At 35.3% G+C, this 17,922-nt stretch overlaps 2 protein-coding genes across 7 annotated transcripts in view; one reads left to right on the top strand and one right to left on the bottom strand.

Annotated features, from left to right (window-relative positions):
* Nucleotides 1-428: 428 nt before the first annotated feature.
* ushbp1 (Usher syndrome 1C binding protein 1) lies at nucleotides 429-12,971 on the bottom strand. Of its 6 annotated transcripts, none has more exons than XM_043252593.1 (14): nucleotides 12,833-12,971; nucleotides 11,302-11,423; nucleotides 10,122-10,249; nucleotides 8,835-8,998; nucleotides 8,545-8,754; nucleotides 7,529-7,749; nucleotides 5,744-5,884; nucleotides 5,546-5,613; nucleotides 5,374-5,467; nucleotides 4,476-4,704; nucleotides 3,514-3,672; nucleotides 1,937-2,034; nucleotides 1,729-1,851; nucleotides 429-844 (listed from the first exon to the last, which is right to left on the bottom strand). In XM_043252593.1, exons 1-14 carry the CDS (start codon nucleotides 12,836-12,838, stop codon nucleotides 679-681), a joined length of 1,929 nt encoding a protein of 642 aa, XP_043108528.1. In that variant the 5' UTR covers nucleotides 12,839-12,971; the 3' UTR covers nucleotides 429-678. The 6 variants fall into 6 exon arrangements, with proteins under 6 accessions (XP_043108528.1, XP_043108529.1, XP_043108531.1 ...); XM_043252594.1 differs by having other exon boundaries at nucleotides 11,302-11,420; XM_043252596.1 differs by lacking the exon at nucleotides 12,833-12,971 and having other exon boundaries at nucleotides 10,122-10,312.
* Nucleotides 12,972-13,912: 941 nt separating this feature from the next.
* Nucleotides 13,913-17,922, top strand: part of babam1 (BRISC and BRCA1 A complex member 1) — a 5,317-nt gene continuing 1,307 nt past the window's right edge. The window contains exons 1-7 of the mRNA XM_043252861.1: nucleotides 13,913-14,031; nucleotides 14,623-14,994; nucleotides 15,084-15,142; nucleotides 15,711-15,831; nucleotides 16,614-16,692; nucleotides 16,787-16,811; nucleotides 16,887-17,016. Of these exons, the coding sequence (XP_043108796.1) occupies nucleotides 14,629-14,994; nucleotides 15,084-15,142; nucleotides 15,711-15,831; nucleotides 16,614-16,692; nucleotides 16,787-16,811; nucleotides 16,887-17,016 (780 nt within the window). The 5' untranslated portion in view covers nucleotides 13,913-14,031; nucleotides 14,623-14,628. The remainder of the gene's footprint in view (nucleotides 14,032-14,622; nucleotides 14,995-15,083; nucleotides 15,143-15,710; nucleotides 15,832-16,613; nucleotides 16,693-16,786; nucleotides 16,812-16,886; nucleotides 17,017-17,922) is intronic.

Here is a 17,922-nt window from a genome sequence, read left to right as displayed (position 1 = left end):
GGTTTAGAGAGGCTAAAACTTTGAACTGCTTCGAACGAACCGTTTGAGAATAGCTGGAGAATCCAAAGATATTAAAACAAAAGCGTTTTGGACTTTGCATGCATGTGAAGCTAATACAGGGCGTTCCTGAAACAATATAAGGAAAAAAACTGCATAATTGGGGCACTTTAACTATAATAACATTACAATGTTTATACAGTGGTGTCTGTCAAAGCGATAGAGAATTGAGTTAGATGGACAAAACTGATATGATGTTTTTCTAATGCGCATGATCCCGTTGCCTGCTTTCATACAACAAATTACCATGTCACAATAGTTTTTAAACTTGTTTATTATTTATTATTTATTATATATATATATATATATATATATATATATATATATATATATATATATATATATATATATATATATATATATATATATATATATATATGATGATGATGTAAAGTAATATCAGGGCCTAGAATAGCTGGCCTTTCCCAAAAGCTATACTTGCAATCGTTGCGTTTTACTACTTGTCTGTTAACATGATGTGCATTCCCAACTGTCAAAATGGGTAATAAATGTTTCTACGAAGAATATTATTACAATCATGTCAGTAACAAAACGTTTGCGTGATGCTATATCTACACCAACAGGAGCCGGCAAACTAATTTAAAGTAGTAACTGCTCTGTCTAGAGTATTGTCTCCTCTCTCCTCCACTCCATAGCTTCTAGCGTAGCACTTAGTTCGGTCTCCTCTTTAGCGTGACGTTCGCTCATGACTGCGCTTTGCTTCTCCAGCTGCCACAGCTGCTCCTGATGCTTCTTTCGAGAACTTCTGTAGGTGCTTGAAGCTTTACTGTTGGAAAAAAAACTGAATTGTGATTATATTAGCATGCATGGGTTGTTGACATATCAGTGTACACGAATAAAGCTAACGTTTTGTAACTGGTCTTATACAAGTCCGAGCAGGATGCAAACCACTAGCAAGGAAGCTAAAGACCTCGCTCCCATCCGGGTCACGGCACCAATATAAATAGGTGTTTTTGCACCGATTCAAATCAAAGTGTTTTCAGCTCATCTGCGATTTTTCCATGCGTATGGATGCCAGGTTGGGAAGATTCGGTAAACCGCTGGGCAGGAAGTGTATCGATTGATGAAAAGAGCTCTATTTGGGGTATTTCAGCTCTTGAAATCTGGCAACCGCGCAGGTTTGCGGAGGCTTGTTGCAAATGCAAGATAATGCAAATGCTAAACATTTTTTAGGATGAATAAACAGTAGACAAACATCACAAATGATTATGCTTTATAAATCGCGAGAAACAGAAACGGAAGCAACACTGAACAGACTTGAGTTAAATAAAGACACTATCACGTCCTGCTTATAATTCATTATGCCTTGATTTTAAGATGGTCCTGAGCAGGAACTAGTTGCTCAGGACCATCTTATAACCAGCTCAGGACTAAATATGCACCAGCTGAAAAAAGCTCAAACCAGCTACCATGCTTCAGAACAAAGCTAACCAGCATATGCATGGTTTTCGGGTTCATAATTGTGTTTCCATCCCGCTTATCTCTGTGGAGCTTCTTTGACGCAGTCTTCTTTTGTATAAAGCCTTCGTTAAATATTTGTCAGAATATTTGATCACGTGAGAGTACAAGCCCGTTACTATGGCAACCACGTGACTGCATGTACTCTACTTCTCATGCTAATGATAGCGTTGTGATGTGGTTTTGGATTACGTGTAGTAGCGGGAGAGACGTGCGGTCTCCTCTCGGCTGATCCTTCTCTGAGTAGTGCTGTCCGTGAGCGCCGAGTCCAGCGACTCGCGTAAAGCCGCCACTTTCCTCCTCAGTGACTGTTCCCTGAAACAGGAAGTAAAACATCCACGGGGTCAAACAATCAGTCTTTTTTCGTGATTGTCTGAAGTGTTTTGAAGCCTTTTCCTACCTTTGCAGTGCGGCTTGTAGTTCTCTTAGGATAGAGTGATTTCTAGGACCAGGAATTCCCCCTTCAACGTCTATTTTTGCCAAATTTTGAGCAATTCTCTACAACCGAAACAAGGTATGTCGCTTTTTAGTGTTTACAAAAATGTACAAAGTATATCTGGTATTTCGACACATTGTAACTCACTACTTTCATGCAAACGTAATAGTAAATTTCTAAACCCAGGGCTGTTTAATTCTGCTTCTGGAGGATGACCTTCAAGGCTGAAACTAGTCCTAATTAAACACGCCTTAACCAGCCAATTAAGACCTTTAGAGCCTTTTAGACACGTCCAGTTAGGTGTGTTGCTGGAAAGTGAGCCTCCAGGAGCAGGGTCCTTAACATTCGAGAATGGAGATATTATAAGTAACATCAGCTTTAAGCTTTTATCCCTCATAAGATGTCACACTAAGTATGATTATAAGTATTGAGTTAAAGCATTAGCCTGTAGCTTTCAAGAGTTACAGGTCTATTGCATTTACACGTAACATTCAGTCCTGCATTTTAACAAAGCCAGCACTCCTGAAATTTAGTGTGTACATAGCAGTATGAAAAATAAAACTGGGTTTATACAGAAAGTGAGCAAAGAACACTTCAGCCACAATAGGGGCTCATTGACTGACTGAAAACTCCCGTTTATACTGCACACTAAATCCTTTACTTGTGTTGTGTTTATAGTTTGTTGCTTACAGTGAAAGATTTGTGAGCATGCATGCGATGCTCAAACAAACAATGGATTCTGACTTCGACACCTCTGATTGGTCACTGGGATCGACCCGGTTGTAAACAGAAACCGTTGATGCTCTTCACTGAAGGGAACATTTAAAACAAAGACTATAAAATACCCAAGACGTGTCTCTCCTAAAGTTTTGAACGAGGAAAAATGCAACGCTTAACCGATCAATCGCAGGAAGCCCCGCCTACCGCATAAAGCAGCCAATCACTTATCTATCACCACATCTGTCATTAGAGGTTCCGGTTTCTATAGAAACAGCATTCTGAGACGTGCATCTAGGACTGCGCATATGCACCGGCTGAGAAATAAGCTTTTTATAACTCTATTTAAGCAGACAAAACAACAATTATTACACAGTTGTTGTCAGTTGTTCAAATTCAAAGATGGCCGGCGAGTGACATCACTTGTCTTAAAGGAAGACGCCACCTTTTTGGGCAATAGGCTCATTCTCCAATTCCCCCAGAGTAAGGTTTTACCATTTTGTTTAAAACTTGACTCTTCTGTAGTTGTATTGTGTAGCAAGCCGGATGGGCGATTAAAACTTGGATGATATGATTAAGAACTATAATCTCATCCCGGTGTAATAATCAAGGAAGTTTTCTGCCGTACCACGGCTGCTACAGACGAAGATATCATGCAGTGATAAATGCTCCCCAACTTGCAAGACAAGTTGGGTGCAAGCAAAAGGGTCCGGCAGTTTTCAGGCGCTGCTTGATACCACTGCGCCTGCTTCATTTAAAAGTTGGTGCTATTACATTTTCAAAAAAATCTACTTTTGACATACTAGCGACACATTTCAAAGCACCTGTTGAGTGGCTCTCCTCTCTCCTAGCTCGTCTCGCAGACTGTCCAGGATCAGAGCACCAGCTGAATCCTGGGCACTCTGGACCATCAGGGCCAGGTCCAAACACCGCCTCTCTTTCTCCAGGAGCCGCAGATTCCCACGCATCTCTGACATCTCCTCCTGCGCAAGATGAAATGTTATGAGTAATCATGATAAAACTGCGCTGCGCTGCACTGTGTGTGTCCTTAGGGACATTTTTTTCTCTTTCATTTTTGTTTGCCATTTTAGCTGTGTTAATGCAAATATTTTATTATTATCTCTTTTACACATGGACAAATTAATACTGCAATATTTAATCTCATTTAAGTATACATTCATGCATTTTTTGCTGTTAACTGCTACTGATAAAAAGCAAACTGAATTTAAAATATCTAATTATAATTGTATCAATAATAGAGTGTGTGTGTGTGTGTGAATGTTTTTTTTTTCTGACGCTGCACAAAAATAGCCTAATAATGCATCATAATTAATGTTTTTGCTACCCTAGAAAAAAACACTATGTCATGATATATTAAAAATGCATTTATTTCATACTAAAGATCCTTGCATACTGAATCAAAATACTTGGTACAAAATTGTGGAAAATCGAATCTAGTCCAAATGTCCAAAACGTTTCAGAGGCAGAGGACAAAAGGTTGTATTTATTTTTTTATGTGAGAAAATTTTTAGCATACTTTAAATCAATGAAAATATTGATACATCGCTTAAGACCAGCTGCTATAAAAATGATTATGTAAACACACTGACATTTAAAGGGTTAAAATCCTGAAAATGAATGTATCTTTGGTTATTAAGACTGGAAAAAAAAACTATAATATTTTTTTACTTTTTTTGTCCTTTAAGGACCTCTGTGTAACTGGCATGCCAGGGTTAGAACTGCTTCTGAATATAGAAATAGCAGTTAACTTTTCACAATGGCTCACCCTGACTGTCACAAGCTCATACAGCAAAGCTGCTTTCTCTTCTTTGGTGTTTTTGGAAAGTGAACTGGCGCGACCTCTGACCCCTGCGAGCGTGCCAGTGTCGGGACTGATCTTGCCCTCTCCTGCTTCGCCCCGCTGCGGGATACACACGGCGGCCTTGTCCTGCTTCAGCCTGGAGATCCTTTGCAGAAGTACACCAGATTTGTCCTCAAACTCCTTCTCCGGCAAGCTGCAGTTCACGAAAAAGGGGAGAGAGAAAGAATGAGAGAGGCTTTTTAGATCTGAGATGACGTCTGTTTCGTTATCGGGCCAAAATAAGTGGATTGATTGAACTGGTTTGGGAAGGTAATTGCACGTTAAGCCAGCGTAATTAATCTAATTAGGAGCGAAAAGCTTTGTTGAGATAATTGCACTCAGATTCAAGGCGTGCTGGTGAGATGTTTGCACTAAAGTGTAATGCAACTTTTAAATTAAGCTTAAAGTTAAAATTAGTTTAAAAATATATAGCTACAGTAACACTTACTCGTGCCACTGTCTTATTAAAAAGTAAGATTTAATGACATTAATACTTACATACAGCACTATTTCAACTTTTAAGCATGCATTTACTCTGAAAGTACTTAGTGCACACCTTCCTTGCTATGTGTACTATGTGTTGAGCTAATCGAGACTGAAACACTCTTATTGATTGTGATTGCATCCGTTGTCCTCATTTGTAGCTGCTTTGGATAAAGTCATCTGCTAAATGTAAATGCCATAAACAGCCCTAAAGCAAAGTAATAATATATGTGTAACTGTTACCTTTTAGGTGCATTCAACGCTGTTCTCAGAGTGAAGAAATAACGCATAAATACTCCATCAGTAAATGTTTTCACACCTAAAGAGATAAAGCAACAACCTGTTTGGTTCGGTCTCAGCAGCGCCCCCCGGTGGACCGGAGGATGGCTCCTCGCTTGACTTTGAGAGGTCAGGCTGGGGTGTGCTGTTTGTTTCTGTAAGGTAAAAACGCTGTTTATACGCGCACGGTTGTACTCAAACGCGCCACTGTAATTCAAAAGAGTGAGAAGCACCTGAGTTCTGCCGTTTTCTGGTTTCGCACAGGGACAGCAGATCGCCGTAAGCCTCCTCACACTCCTCACTGTCAATCAGAGAGCCATTATCGGCACACCACACACACACGCGCGCGCTCCTCGAGGCCAAAGGTCAAGGTTTACAATTCAGGATCGGGTTTTAGAAGCGACCGTGATGTGATATATACAAGAACACACCAGTACGTCAGAGCCATGTGTAGAGCCGAGCTGTCCGCCTCCTGCCGGCTAAGACTCATGCTCAGCCGCTCCGATTCTCCTTTCCTTCTGACCAGAGCGCCATTCAGATGCTCGTTCCTGGCTTTCAGGCGCTCCAGACTCCTGCTCAGAGAAAACACACCTGTCAGAGGAGATCCGGGGAAATAACAAGCAAATTTCCCAGGCTCATATTTTTAGATTTAGTTCGTTTTTAATTCACATAAATTGCGACGAAGGCGGGAAGATTGCATTTCGTGTATTTTCTAAATACCCACTATTTTGATTTCAAAATGATTTTAACTTGACATTTGAAGTAAGTATGACCTTGAAAGAACTTTGAGGTTTCTGTCCACTACATATTAGACACAGAGATGAAAGATAAGTGCGGTAAGATCACATTTTATTAATGTGGGCTATTTTATTAATAACAGTCACGGGGCATCGTTGACAAGTTTGTTTGTGTGTATGTGTGTGCGGGGCAATCTGCCACCTCCTCCTCTCTCTCTCTCTCTCTCTCTCTCTCTCTCTCTCTCTCTCTGTCTCTCTCTCTCTCTCTCTCTCTCTCTCTCTCTCTCTCTCTCTCTCTCTCTCTCTCTCTCTCTCTCTCTCTCTCTCTCTCTCTCTCTCTCTCTCTCTCTCTCTCTCTCTCTCTCTCTCTCTCTCTCTCTCTCTCTCTCTCTCTCTCTCTCTCTCTCTCTCTCTCTCTCTCTCTCTCTCTCTCTCTCTCTCTCTCTCTCTCTCTCTCTTTGTCTCTCTCTCTCTCTCTCTGTCTCTCTCTCTCTCTCTCTCTCTCTCTCTCTCTCTCTCTCTCTCTCTCTCTCTCTCTCTCTCTCTCTCTCTCTCTCTCTCTCTCTCTCTCTCTCTCTCTCTCTCTCTCTGTGTGTGTGTGTGTGTGTGTGTGTTAAAGCAGCATCAATTAAAGCAGCGCATTAATATGGAGCCATGAATAAACTGACTTGAAACATACCTCCATGCATTAAACATACCTCCAAGTGCTTACCTCCCAGCCAATCAGAATCAAGTATTCAGACAGACACATATATATCATATATATATCATACAGCATATAATGACCGTTCACAAATGGGAAAAATCACTTTTTATCGTTACCTGTAGCTCAAGAAGTATTAAAAATGTGCCTAAACATATCTTAATACCCTTTTAGGTTTAAGTTTGTAACAATCTTTCTTCTAATATCTTAATTTTAGAGCCGTTTGGGTTTACGTTTAAAAGATACAGGGATTTGATCGTGGCTAAACCTTTGATAAGCAGTCGAAAACCAAATGTGGGTCACTTTGCAAGCAGCTGATTTTAGTTTTTCTTTTAAAGAGGAATGTCTGAAAAACTAATAACGCCGAAACTAGAAATGCATCTTATTTTTCCTCTACCAAACAACGAAACACACCTACAAATAGTGCCATAAATATACTTTTTGCGAAGAAGAACGTCTGAAGAGCTAATGCTATTAAAAATATAAACGTAGCTTGTTTCCCTCGATCAAAGTAACTGAAGATAAGGCACGGTAATTTCTCTCAGTCGTCTGAGCATGCGGTTCTACATTGAAATCGGTTTCAGGGATGTTTGGAAGAAGGGACTTTAGCAGCTTCTGAAGCTACCAAGACTTCAAACCAAGCAGGTAGCAACCATCAAGCCAGCCCTAGCATCTGTGTAGCCCGTGAAAAGGCCTTATCTGGACAGACTCAAACCTGTCTCCTCCGCATGAGAACCACAGCTCAATATTTTTTGCTGTCTTTGGATGTAGCTCACCTCTGAAGCTTTTCGATCTCAGCCCGCAGCACTGAATCAACGCTGCAGGGAGACGAAGGGGAGTCCGGCCTGGAGCTGGGTAGTTTGCGGGACAGCAGCGGGGATCCAGGATACGGAGGAGAGGAAAAGCAAGGGCTTGAAGTTCGACTGGAGGACAATGACGGACTAAAAGAAGGAGAACGGCTCACTTTATACAGCCATTTCCTCTTTAGGTCCACCACCTGCCAAAAGAATTCAGAAGCACAATTTATTGACTGATTTATGTAATTAATATACGACTGAATAAAAAAAAACATTATTTTAAAGCGTAATAAATATTAAAGACTTTGTTTCAGGGGTAATAGGTTTGGCTTATCAGTTAATTAATATTAACACACACATTATTCATGATTGCTAAAATATATATATATATATATATATATATATATATATATATATATATATATATATATAGTATTTTAATTTATTTTCATATTACTTAATATTAATAAGTAATAATATTATTATTACTTTGATGTGTCTACTTTGACTATGAAATAATATTTTAATATATTTTTCATAATTTATTATATGCTTGTTTATGGCACAATACCAGCCATGGTAATTCTACAGGTATTCTTAAAATAATAAAATTATCGTCATTATTCTTTAGTTTATTCTATAGCTTTTTTAGTATAATAATAATAATAATTATCATTACATTTATATTATTATAATATAATTTAGGAAATAATAGCATAATATGTCATAATTAGATGTTTGTACTCCATTATGAGGAAAACTTGTCATGAAGTTATTTCCCTTAACATTCACTTTATTCTTGCAAAATAAAATCTTTAAAAAACTTAAAACTTAAAAACAGCTTTTATAATAAATAATATGCACATTCCTAAAAAAATCATGATCAGTAAAAGTATTAATTTAATAACATATTTCCATATATTTTCTATGCACGTCACCGTTAATTTATATCCAATTTTCTGTATTAATAACATTTTAAGAATGCCCCCATCCACCTTTTCCTGCAGCCACTTTTTCTCGTCCTCAAGATCCATCAGATTTCTTTCAGCACCCATGAGCTCTTCCTGGCGGCTCTTCAAGCAGGCGCTGAGGTCTTGGTTGTGTTTGTGGAGCGAGAGAACATCCCGCTGATATCGACGTCTCTCTTCGGGGGGCAGAGCGGAGGGGTACGAGATCCCCAAATCCCTCTCCATCTCCTCCAGCACCTGGGGCGGATCACAGAGATCAGAGCTGGAGGAGGTTCAGACTGAGTGCGGCGCGCGTGCAGTACGCTACGACCGAGCACCTGTGTGGCCCGAACCCAGCTCTCCCGCGCTGCAGAGAGATGCTCTGCCCGGACCGTCTCAGCATTCAGAGTCTGCAGCTTCAGCATCTTCCTCCCCTGACCACTAGACGTCTCGAGAGCGGAGATGACCCTCTGGAGCTCGTTGCACAGCTCACTGCTGCCCCCTGAGCAAAAAAAACCCGTTTTTTAGATAATCGAATTGTTATTGGAGCATTCAAACTATTCAGATTAATTAACACAGGTTAATAGATAGCGAAGTAGTGATAAAATGTAAATATTGTTAATTTTATTAGCCGTTTTATTTTATTATCAGGGTCTTTTTTAAACATTATCCCTCACTTTCAACTCAGGAAGTCCCTGAGTGACTTATTTAGTAAAAAAAACAAACAAACAGAAAACCAAATAAAATGTTTTTTATAGAGAATTAAATGCCGGTCTGGGTTAATAAACATTAAAATAATTTTATTATTAAACATTAATGTTTTCCTTAATGTTTGAGTTTGTTCATAAAATACAATTGTTATTATTTAGTTTATTCTCTAGATTTAAGTAAAGTTTTAGTTTAATAAGGAATATTATTATTAAATACAAATAAATAAGTTTGGGATTTTTTGTGTTATTTTTCCTCAACAGAATATGTAGCAAAATATAATGCGATAATAACCTTAATGTATTATTAAATTATGACTATTATGTTATTAATGATACATAAAAAATTATAATATAGTAATTAAAATGTTCATATATTTATGCTTAGTTTTTAGTTTTTATGTTTTTAGTATTATTTTTTCCTTTTGACTTTATTCATTTTCATATAAAAAAATTAAAGAATTAAAGAAGGTGAATATTAAAAACACCACTAAATAAACTGAATATTATATATATATATATATATATATATATATATATATATATATATATATATATATATATATATATATATATATATATATATATATATATATATATATATATAATATATTTAAAAAAATTAGATTAGCAATATTTTCTCATTAACACCTTCATCATCATCATCATCATCATAAAAAATAACTGTTTAGTTGTTTGCACACCAAGTCCCCAAGTTTTTGGGGTTTAGTGCTATTTTCACGAAATTTCTCAGGAGTCTTAATTTAGAAAAAAATGACTAGCACGTGTAGGAAACGTTACGCCCGGAGGAAAATCATTTTAAAGTTTAATAAGCAGCTTTGCGTTTGGAAGCAAAAGTCCGGCGGGAACCAATAGAGCCGCTAAATAGCAGGCTGTCTGTTCGGAGGCAGCTTTTACTGTGATTGACGACGAGGCCGTCCGAGTCTCTGCAGACGTTCTCGGTCTTAGACTTCACTGATGCTGCGCCGGCGTCCACCATCGAGGCCTGCTGAGGGACGAACCCACTGACCCCGACTGGACTTTCTCTAGGAGAGCACAGACCTTTCTCTTAGCTTAAAGAAGTCTCTCGTCGATGCTCGTTAATATATCTGATCAAAAATACATGAAAAAGCTGTTTTTTCATCAGCAGTCTCATCAGAAATCATTGTAATATGCTGCTTATTAATGCAATTATCGATTTCGGAAGCAGCCACGCTTTTTTCAGGATTCTTTGATGAATGTAAAAATGATAAATATACATGTTTATACACTTTATATTAATTTAACACATCCTTGGCGAATAAAAGTGTAAGTTATTGCTGTCGAACAATTAATTGCATTCAAAATAAATGCACATATTTAATAAAAATATGTTTATATATTAAATATGTTTTTAAATAACATCAAATATACGAAATAAATATATAAATGCATTTACATGTAAGTGCATGTAAATATATACTGTGTGAGTTTTATTATAAATAAGCAAATGCATAATATATTATGTAAAGAAAAACTTTTTTTTTAGATGCGATTAATCATGATTAATCATTTGACAGCACTAATTTCTTTCAGAAAAAAACAAGAAAGCGACCCCAACACATTTGAACAGTAGTGTATATTGGAAATATGTGTATTTTAAACTTTTTAACCTTTTATTGATCAAAGAATCCTGAAAAAAAGCATCACAGGTTGATGCTAAAGCACCACAACTGTTCATATAAATCATATAAAAATCAGCATATAATAATGATTTCTAAGGATTCTGAAGTAAACTGGAGTAATAATGCTGGGAATATAGCGTTGTATAATATAGGGATGAAATGACATTTGAATATATATATTTACATAGTAAGTGTATATTGTAAATTTAAATGATATTTTGCAATATTACAGTTTTTTTCTGTGTTTTTGATCAAGTAAATGCAAAATATTACTGATCCCAAACTATATATATATATATATATATATATATATATATATATATATATATATATATATATTTATATATATATATATATATATATATATATATATATATATATATATATATATATATATATATTTTTTTTTTTTTTTTTCTTGCTGCTGAGATTACCGTGGTATTTGGAGGGAGTCCATCTTCCTGTTGAGGTCAGAAATGATCTTTAGTAAAGTGTTGACCTCTGTCTCACACTGCATCAGTTCAGAGTCCGCCGACACCAGGCTGTCCGATCTCTGCTGAAACACGCTCAACGATCAAAAAAAGACACTCAATTTCCCTCCGAATTACACAAGAAGAGGAAATCAACGGGGTCTCCGGTAAACATATACCACATGAATTCATTTCCACTAATAAAAATGGGCAAATCAATATAGTACATTCCTTAATATGAACACGGTACACTGTGACCCCATTTTACAGACTTGTTCGAGAAGGTGATAATGAATAATAATTTAATGCTGTATTTAAATATAAATTATATTATTTACATTTTATTATTTTTGTATTTTAGTAAAAAAAAGGATAAAAATATATATATATATATATATATATATATATATATATATATATATATATATATATATATATATATATATATATAAATCGAGAAAATCACCTTTTTTGTGCAAGTTGGAATCTGGGTAAAAAAAAAAAAAAAAAAAAATATATATATATATATATATATATATATATATATATATATATATATATATATATTTATATGTCCACTATACAGCCTAAGTTTAGGTTTTCTGCAATAAACAAAATGCAAATGGTGTGTGTGTGTGTGTGTGTGTGTGTGTCTGTATATATATATATATATATATATATATATATATATATATATATATATATATATATATATATATATATATATATATATATATATATATATATATATAATAGTAATAGCAATGGTAGTATTTTTCTGATTTCAATTAATTTGACATGCTTTATGTTTACTGTAAGACAGAGTCCAGACAAATCTGTTATATTAATGTAATAAATTACAATAAAAAGCTCTTATAGCATCTATAACACCTTATGAGGGTGTTCTTCTAAACAAGGGGTGTGAAATGCACTTATATGAGGTTAAAAGCGCATGAAGATAACCTGGGGTGAGGATCGGCGTGAACAGTCCTAAAGTGGCACGTACAAACAAATATCATCAAGAATAAATGATAGTGTTTAGCGCTTTCTTAAACCTAAATTCACTTTTTGCGACAATTAATCAAGTTACAGTTGAGCATGTTCCAATAACAACAACTAAAAAAAAAATCATCTTAATTTTGAACAATACAGAAAATTCAGCCCATGAAGATGCCGTATCAAACAATATGGGTGTAGTCTTCTACATCACCCTTTTGTTCTGAGGGGAGGGACAGGAGGAAACAGGCACATCCTGTAAAAGCACTTCCTGAGAGAAATCCCCACGCCGCTGCTCTCGCTATTCAGCTAGAAATATAATTTAACCGTACGCTTTCAAGCATCTGGCTTATTTGTCAAGAGTTGAGGTTGGCTAGAAAATGCTATTAGAAGTTCTCAAACGACACACAAGCTCCCCGTGATTCCTGACGAATGTCTTTTTCCACTTAAAAAGAATTCGTTGAACCGGTTCGCACTGCAAAGTGCTGCAGAAACTCACCTCCATCCTTCAGGTTCTGTCCTCCTCAGCGGATGAAGATCCAGAGAGTCGGTGCGTGTGAAGGCAGCTCTGGCTCATCCAGACCAAACTCTTCTCCGCTTCGCTGCTAGACCTGCTCTCTGCTAAACACAGCTCTTGATTGTCGTCTCCACCCACTGTCTCCTCAGAGCTTTTCCTGTTTGGATCATTTCTGACTCTCTATCTTCACGAGAGATTGTTCGATAAATCAGTTATTTATAAACGCTCTAAGTTTAGTGATAAGTTTAGAGTCTGCTTTGGAGAAACTTTATTGTGCGCAGAAATTAATTTCCCACAGAGTTCGGGGATTATTATTTTAATTGTGTGGGGTTTTTTTATTTATTAAAAACATATTATTTCATTTATTAAAAAGTGTTTTAAATGCTAAATTAAATGACATATTTTTACAGAATAAATAGCAGCTGTATTTTTACAGAATAATTACAGCAAAAATTAGCAAATTTACAAAATTATAAAAATGATAAAATAAATAATATACAAACTCATGTGTATATATATATATATATATATATATATATATATAGCCTATATTGATATTAAACACAGTTATTAAAACAAAATACTACAAAATAATGTGCAAAGTATAAAACAAAGTATAACAAAGAACACACTTTTATGTAAAAATTACTTTTTATGTTTAGTTTCACTTCCAATGAGGCTACTGTTTAACAGTATTTTATCATAAAGCATGAAATCTGTGGTTTAAGTTTTTTAAACCATATATAACAAAGGAATGTATCAATAGCCAATTAATTATTATTATTATTTTATTTATTTATTTATTTTTGCATTTTATATCACTTTTATATATAAAAAAATACAAAATAAATTATGATAATAAAAATTACAGTATGATTTGTAATTCAGACATTCAGCTGATAAAACCAGACCCTTGTGGAGTAAATGTATATGTTATTATGTGACTTATTTTTTATTTAGTGTTTGTTTTTGTTGTTGACCCGAGTACCGGAGGCGGCGCTGACGGCGCAGTACCTCTTCAGTCCGCCAGAGGCGCTCTCGGTCAGAAACGCTCCTCAGTGTTCGACTCTGAAAGACACCGAAACAGAAGCGAACGAGGAAGTGCTGGAGAATAATATTGTCAAATCAATTGTACATCATTTCGCCTCACTAAACTCATATTTTAATCTGTTGCATGTTTGGTAAGTTATTTTTATGTTTCGCGATTCTCCTCTAAGCGTCTTAACGTTACGCTCTTGAGAAAATGCACCTTTGCTTCACGCGAACGAATGCTCAAAAACGTATTGTTTTATTTGTGACCCTGGGCAACAAAACCAGTCATAAAGGTCGGTTTTTCGGAACCGAGATATCTACATCATCTGAAAGCGAAATAAATAAGCTTTCCGTTGGTGTATGGTTTATTAGGATAAGAAATGATTCTGCTGAAATCATTCAACTATTTAAAAAAAAAAATACTGAGGAAAATCGGTTTTAAGTTTTTAGCAATGCGTCTTACTAATGAAAAATACAAAATGTACGAAATGTACAAAATCTCTTAAATGAACAGGATCTCTGCTTAATATCCTAGATTTTTGACTCAAGAAAAAATAGTGTTGGCTATTGCTACAAATACACTTGACAGGTTTTCACATTTAAGTTTACATTTTTTAAATTATATGCTGTGTTTATTGAAGTAATTCAATTTTATCTCCTCATTCAGTCGCTTTTAAAATATTCAATACGAACTAAGCGTGTAGTATGTGTTTGGTTTCTGTTATATTTTGTTACTGGAGGCTGTAATGGAGACCCCTGAGCCCGGTCAGGCTGACGGAGAGGAGAGGATGGTGGAGCTGAGACCCAGGACCCGGTCTAATCCGGAGGGAGCGGAGGACCGGCGGAGCAGCACCGGGAGCCTGAACAGCGGCCTGGCGTCTCCGCCGCAGCCGGCCGTGGGCAGCCGCGTGGAGGGAGAGGGAGAGGCGGCCAGCTCCGACAGCCCTCCGGCCGCCTCCGCCGTCGCAGCAGCTGCTGCTACTGCATCTCCACCGGTCTCTGCGGCGGCGAAGGAAAGACCCAAACCCCCTCAGACGGCCATCAGCGCCCAGATCCCGCCCTCGGCCGAGCTGCACCTGCGGGCGCCACGAGTCAACTGCCCCGAGAAAGTGGCGAGTCTCTCGGTGACCTCAGGATATCTGCGTCTGAAAACACTCCTGTCTGTGATTTTTTTATTACAATATTTTTTTTTTTTTAACAGATCATCTGTTTGGACCTTTCTGAGGAGATGTCTCTACAGAAACTGGAGTCGTTTAATGGGTAATTTTACAGATTTAAAATTAAACTCTTGGTTTATTTACTTAGTAAAGACATTGATTTATTTAATATCGGCGTTTCGTAAATGATTGGCATTTTCGAACCCAAGATGAATATCATCTTCAAAACTGCATTTTAAAGCTAAAATTATTACTAATAAAACTTTTACTTGATTTCATTTTAGTATTATTATTACAATTATTATTTCCCTATACAATTAGCCAGTGTATGAAAAATATACTTATTACTTTATTATGACAGTACATTGATTTTCTTGATTAATAATCTAATGTTTTTTCTAAATAAATATGTCTTAAAAACTATATTAAAACTATTAAAAAATAAAAATGTATACTTTATTGTTACACCCCGTGTATTTAGTATAATTATTTCCATATAAAATTTTTAATTATGTATGGAAAATATGAAATTTTGTCAAATTTTTATCAGGTTTTACTTGATAGTTACAATTTTATTATCATACTATTAAGTCAGTAGATAGTTTAACTTGGTTGGTCAGAAGGCAAGTGCATTATACATGCTTGTTTTTGTAAATGTTTCGCATTTCCAGATCCAAGACGAACGCCTTGAATATCTCACAGAAAATGATCGAGATGTTTGTGAGGACGAAGCACAAGATTGACAAAAGGCATGAGTTTGCTCTGGTGGTGGTGAACGATGACGCCATGTGGGTGAGTGGATGCCATCTTTGAGTAGATCGAGGGCTCACATGATCCAAAACATGCTTTTTTTACAGTTTATATTTTATTGTTTTAGTTTTGCATTAATTCTGTGATGTGACGTCCTCATTTTCATTTTTTTGTATTTCTGTATAGATGAATTTAGCTTTAACAATTAACATTATTTATTTATTTCGATGAATAAGGCAATTACAGATTTGTGTGCGATATTTATCTATATTTTTTATTTTAGCTTTTTTTCTGTTACTCAAAACATTTTTAATAGTTTGTTTCGGTTTAAGGTACAATAAAAACACGGTTCATTGTTTACAAATATTAGACACGCAATAATAAGTCCCTTAAAATGTAAATATTAATAAAAAAAGGCAAATTTAGATTAGTTTTAAAATGTCATGTGGTGCAAATTTTAATTTTTGGAAATACATTGTAAAATGTAATTAAGACAAAATGCCTTTTTTTATACAATTACAACATTTGCTAATATTTTGAATTATCTTTAATGTTTATTTAATGTTTTTTTTTTTTTTGTGAGATTTTGTCAGGGTTTTGTTCACATTTCAATGTATTTTTTCTTTCAGTTTTCGTCATTGTACTATTTAAACTTTATTTTAGTTAGTTACCTAATTTTTTTTCTAGTTAATGAATTTACTATTTATTTTTATTTAGTAAAAAATAGGGCCACTCTTATCTGTCATTCATTCAAATAACAAATCTAGGAACCTGTGTCTTTTTTTTGTCTGAAGTATAGATCACTGAATGTCTTTCACACACAGTTATCAGGATTCACGTCTGACCCGCGAGAGCTCTGCAGCTGTCTCTACGACCTGGAGACCAACGTCTGCGAGTCCTTCAGTATCCTTCTCTAGAGCTTCGGCCTCATTTCATGTGCCTGTGGAAACAGGTCGGTCCAGATAGACAATGATTTCCTTAACTCTCTCACCTCTAGATCTGGAAGACCTCCTCAATGTCATGTGAGCGGTTTTTGTCTTCGGACTGCTATCGATGAAAGTTCCTCTCTTCACTTGTATGCTTTCCTTCTCTTGCAGTTTGCAGAAGATCGAACTTCCTCAGATGGAGAACATTCAGACCATCCCGCCTCCTTTTGTAGTCCGAACTCTCCTGATCTTCAGCCGACATGCTGGCATGCTTCAGTTCAACCCCTCTGATGCTGCCAAAGTCAGTTTCTTTGACGTGTTGCTACACAATTGCTCTCGTTTTTTTTGCCTTATGTGAATGATAAGGTTGCTTCGATTCTGGGATATTACTGAAGATTATCTGTAAAAGTTTGCAGTTAGCCTTTTGGTGAAAACTCGCCTTTTTGAGATCAAAATAGATCACTTATGATATTACGTGGTTTTGCAGTGTTGAGTATTGTAGCAAATCTGGGCTGGCTGAATATATTTAGCACCGATGGGGGTCATGAGCGTATTTACGTTTCAGCTTTAGGATGTAAACTGTCATGCGGTACAAAAAAAGGTTAGGATATGTCTAAATTAAATTTTTAATTCATGGTTTAGGAAGTACATTTAGGCAGTCACTGATATTAAATTAAATAGTTTTTTTTTTTTTTTTATACCAGTGCAATGTTTTTAAAGCACACACACACATATATATATATATATATATATATATATATATATATATATATATATATACATACATATATATATATATATATATATATATATATATATATACATATATATATATATATATATATGTATATATATATATATATATGTATATATATATATATATGTGTATATGTATATATATATATGTGTGTATATGTATATATGTATATATGTATAGATGTATATGTATATGTATATGTATAGATGTATATGTATATGTATATATATATATATATGTGTGTATATGTATATATATATATATATATATATATATATATATGTATATATATGTATATGTATATATATATATATGTGTGTATATATATATATATATATGTGTGTATATGTATATGTATATATGTATAGATATATATGTATATATAGATGTATATGTATATGTATAGATGTATTTGTATATGTATATATATATATATATGTGTGTATATGT

Source organism: Puntigrus tetrazona, chromosome 11 (genome assembly GCF_018831695.1).
Source record: "Puntigrus tetrazona isolate hp1 chromosome 11, ASM1883169v1, whole genome shotgun sequence".
Classification (NCBI taxonomy): Eukaryota; Metazoa; Chordata; class Actinopteri; order Cypriniformes; family Cyprinidae; genus Puntigrus; species Puntigrus tetrazona.
This window is presented reverse-complemented; position numbering and strand designations above follow the sequence as displayed.

Coding starts and splice junctions, on each gene's coding strand:
- ushbp1 (XM_043252593.1), bottom strand. Junction 7,750..8,544: donor AAAAGTGGCTGCAGGAAAAG/GTGGATGGGGGC, acceptor TTCTTTTGGCAG/GTGGTGGACCTAAAGAGGAA. Junction 5,885..7,528: donor GAGATCGAAAAGCTTCAGAG/GTGAGCTACATC, acceptor TTCTCTGAGCAG/GAGTCTGGAGCGCCTGAAAG.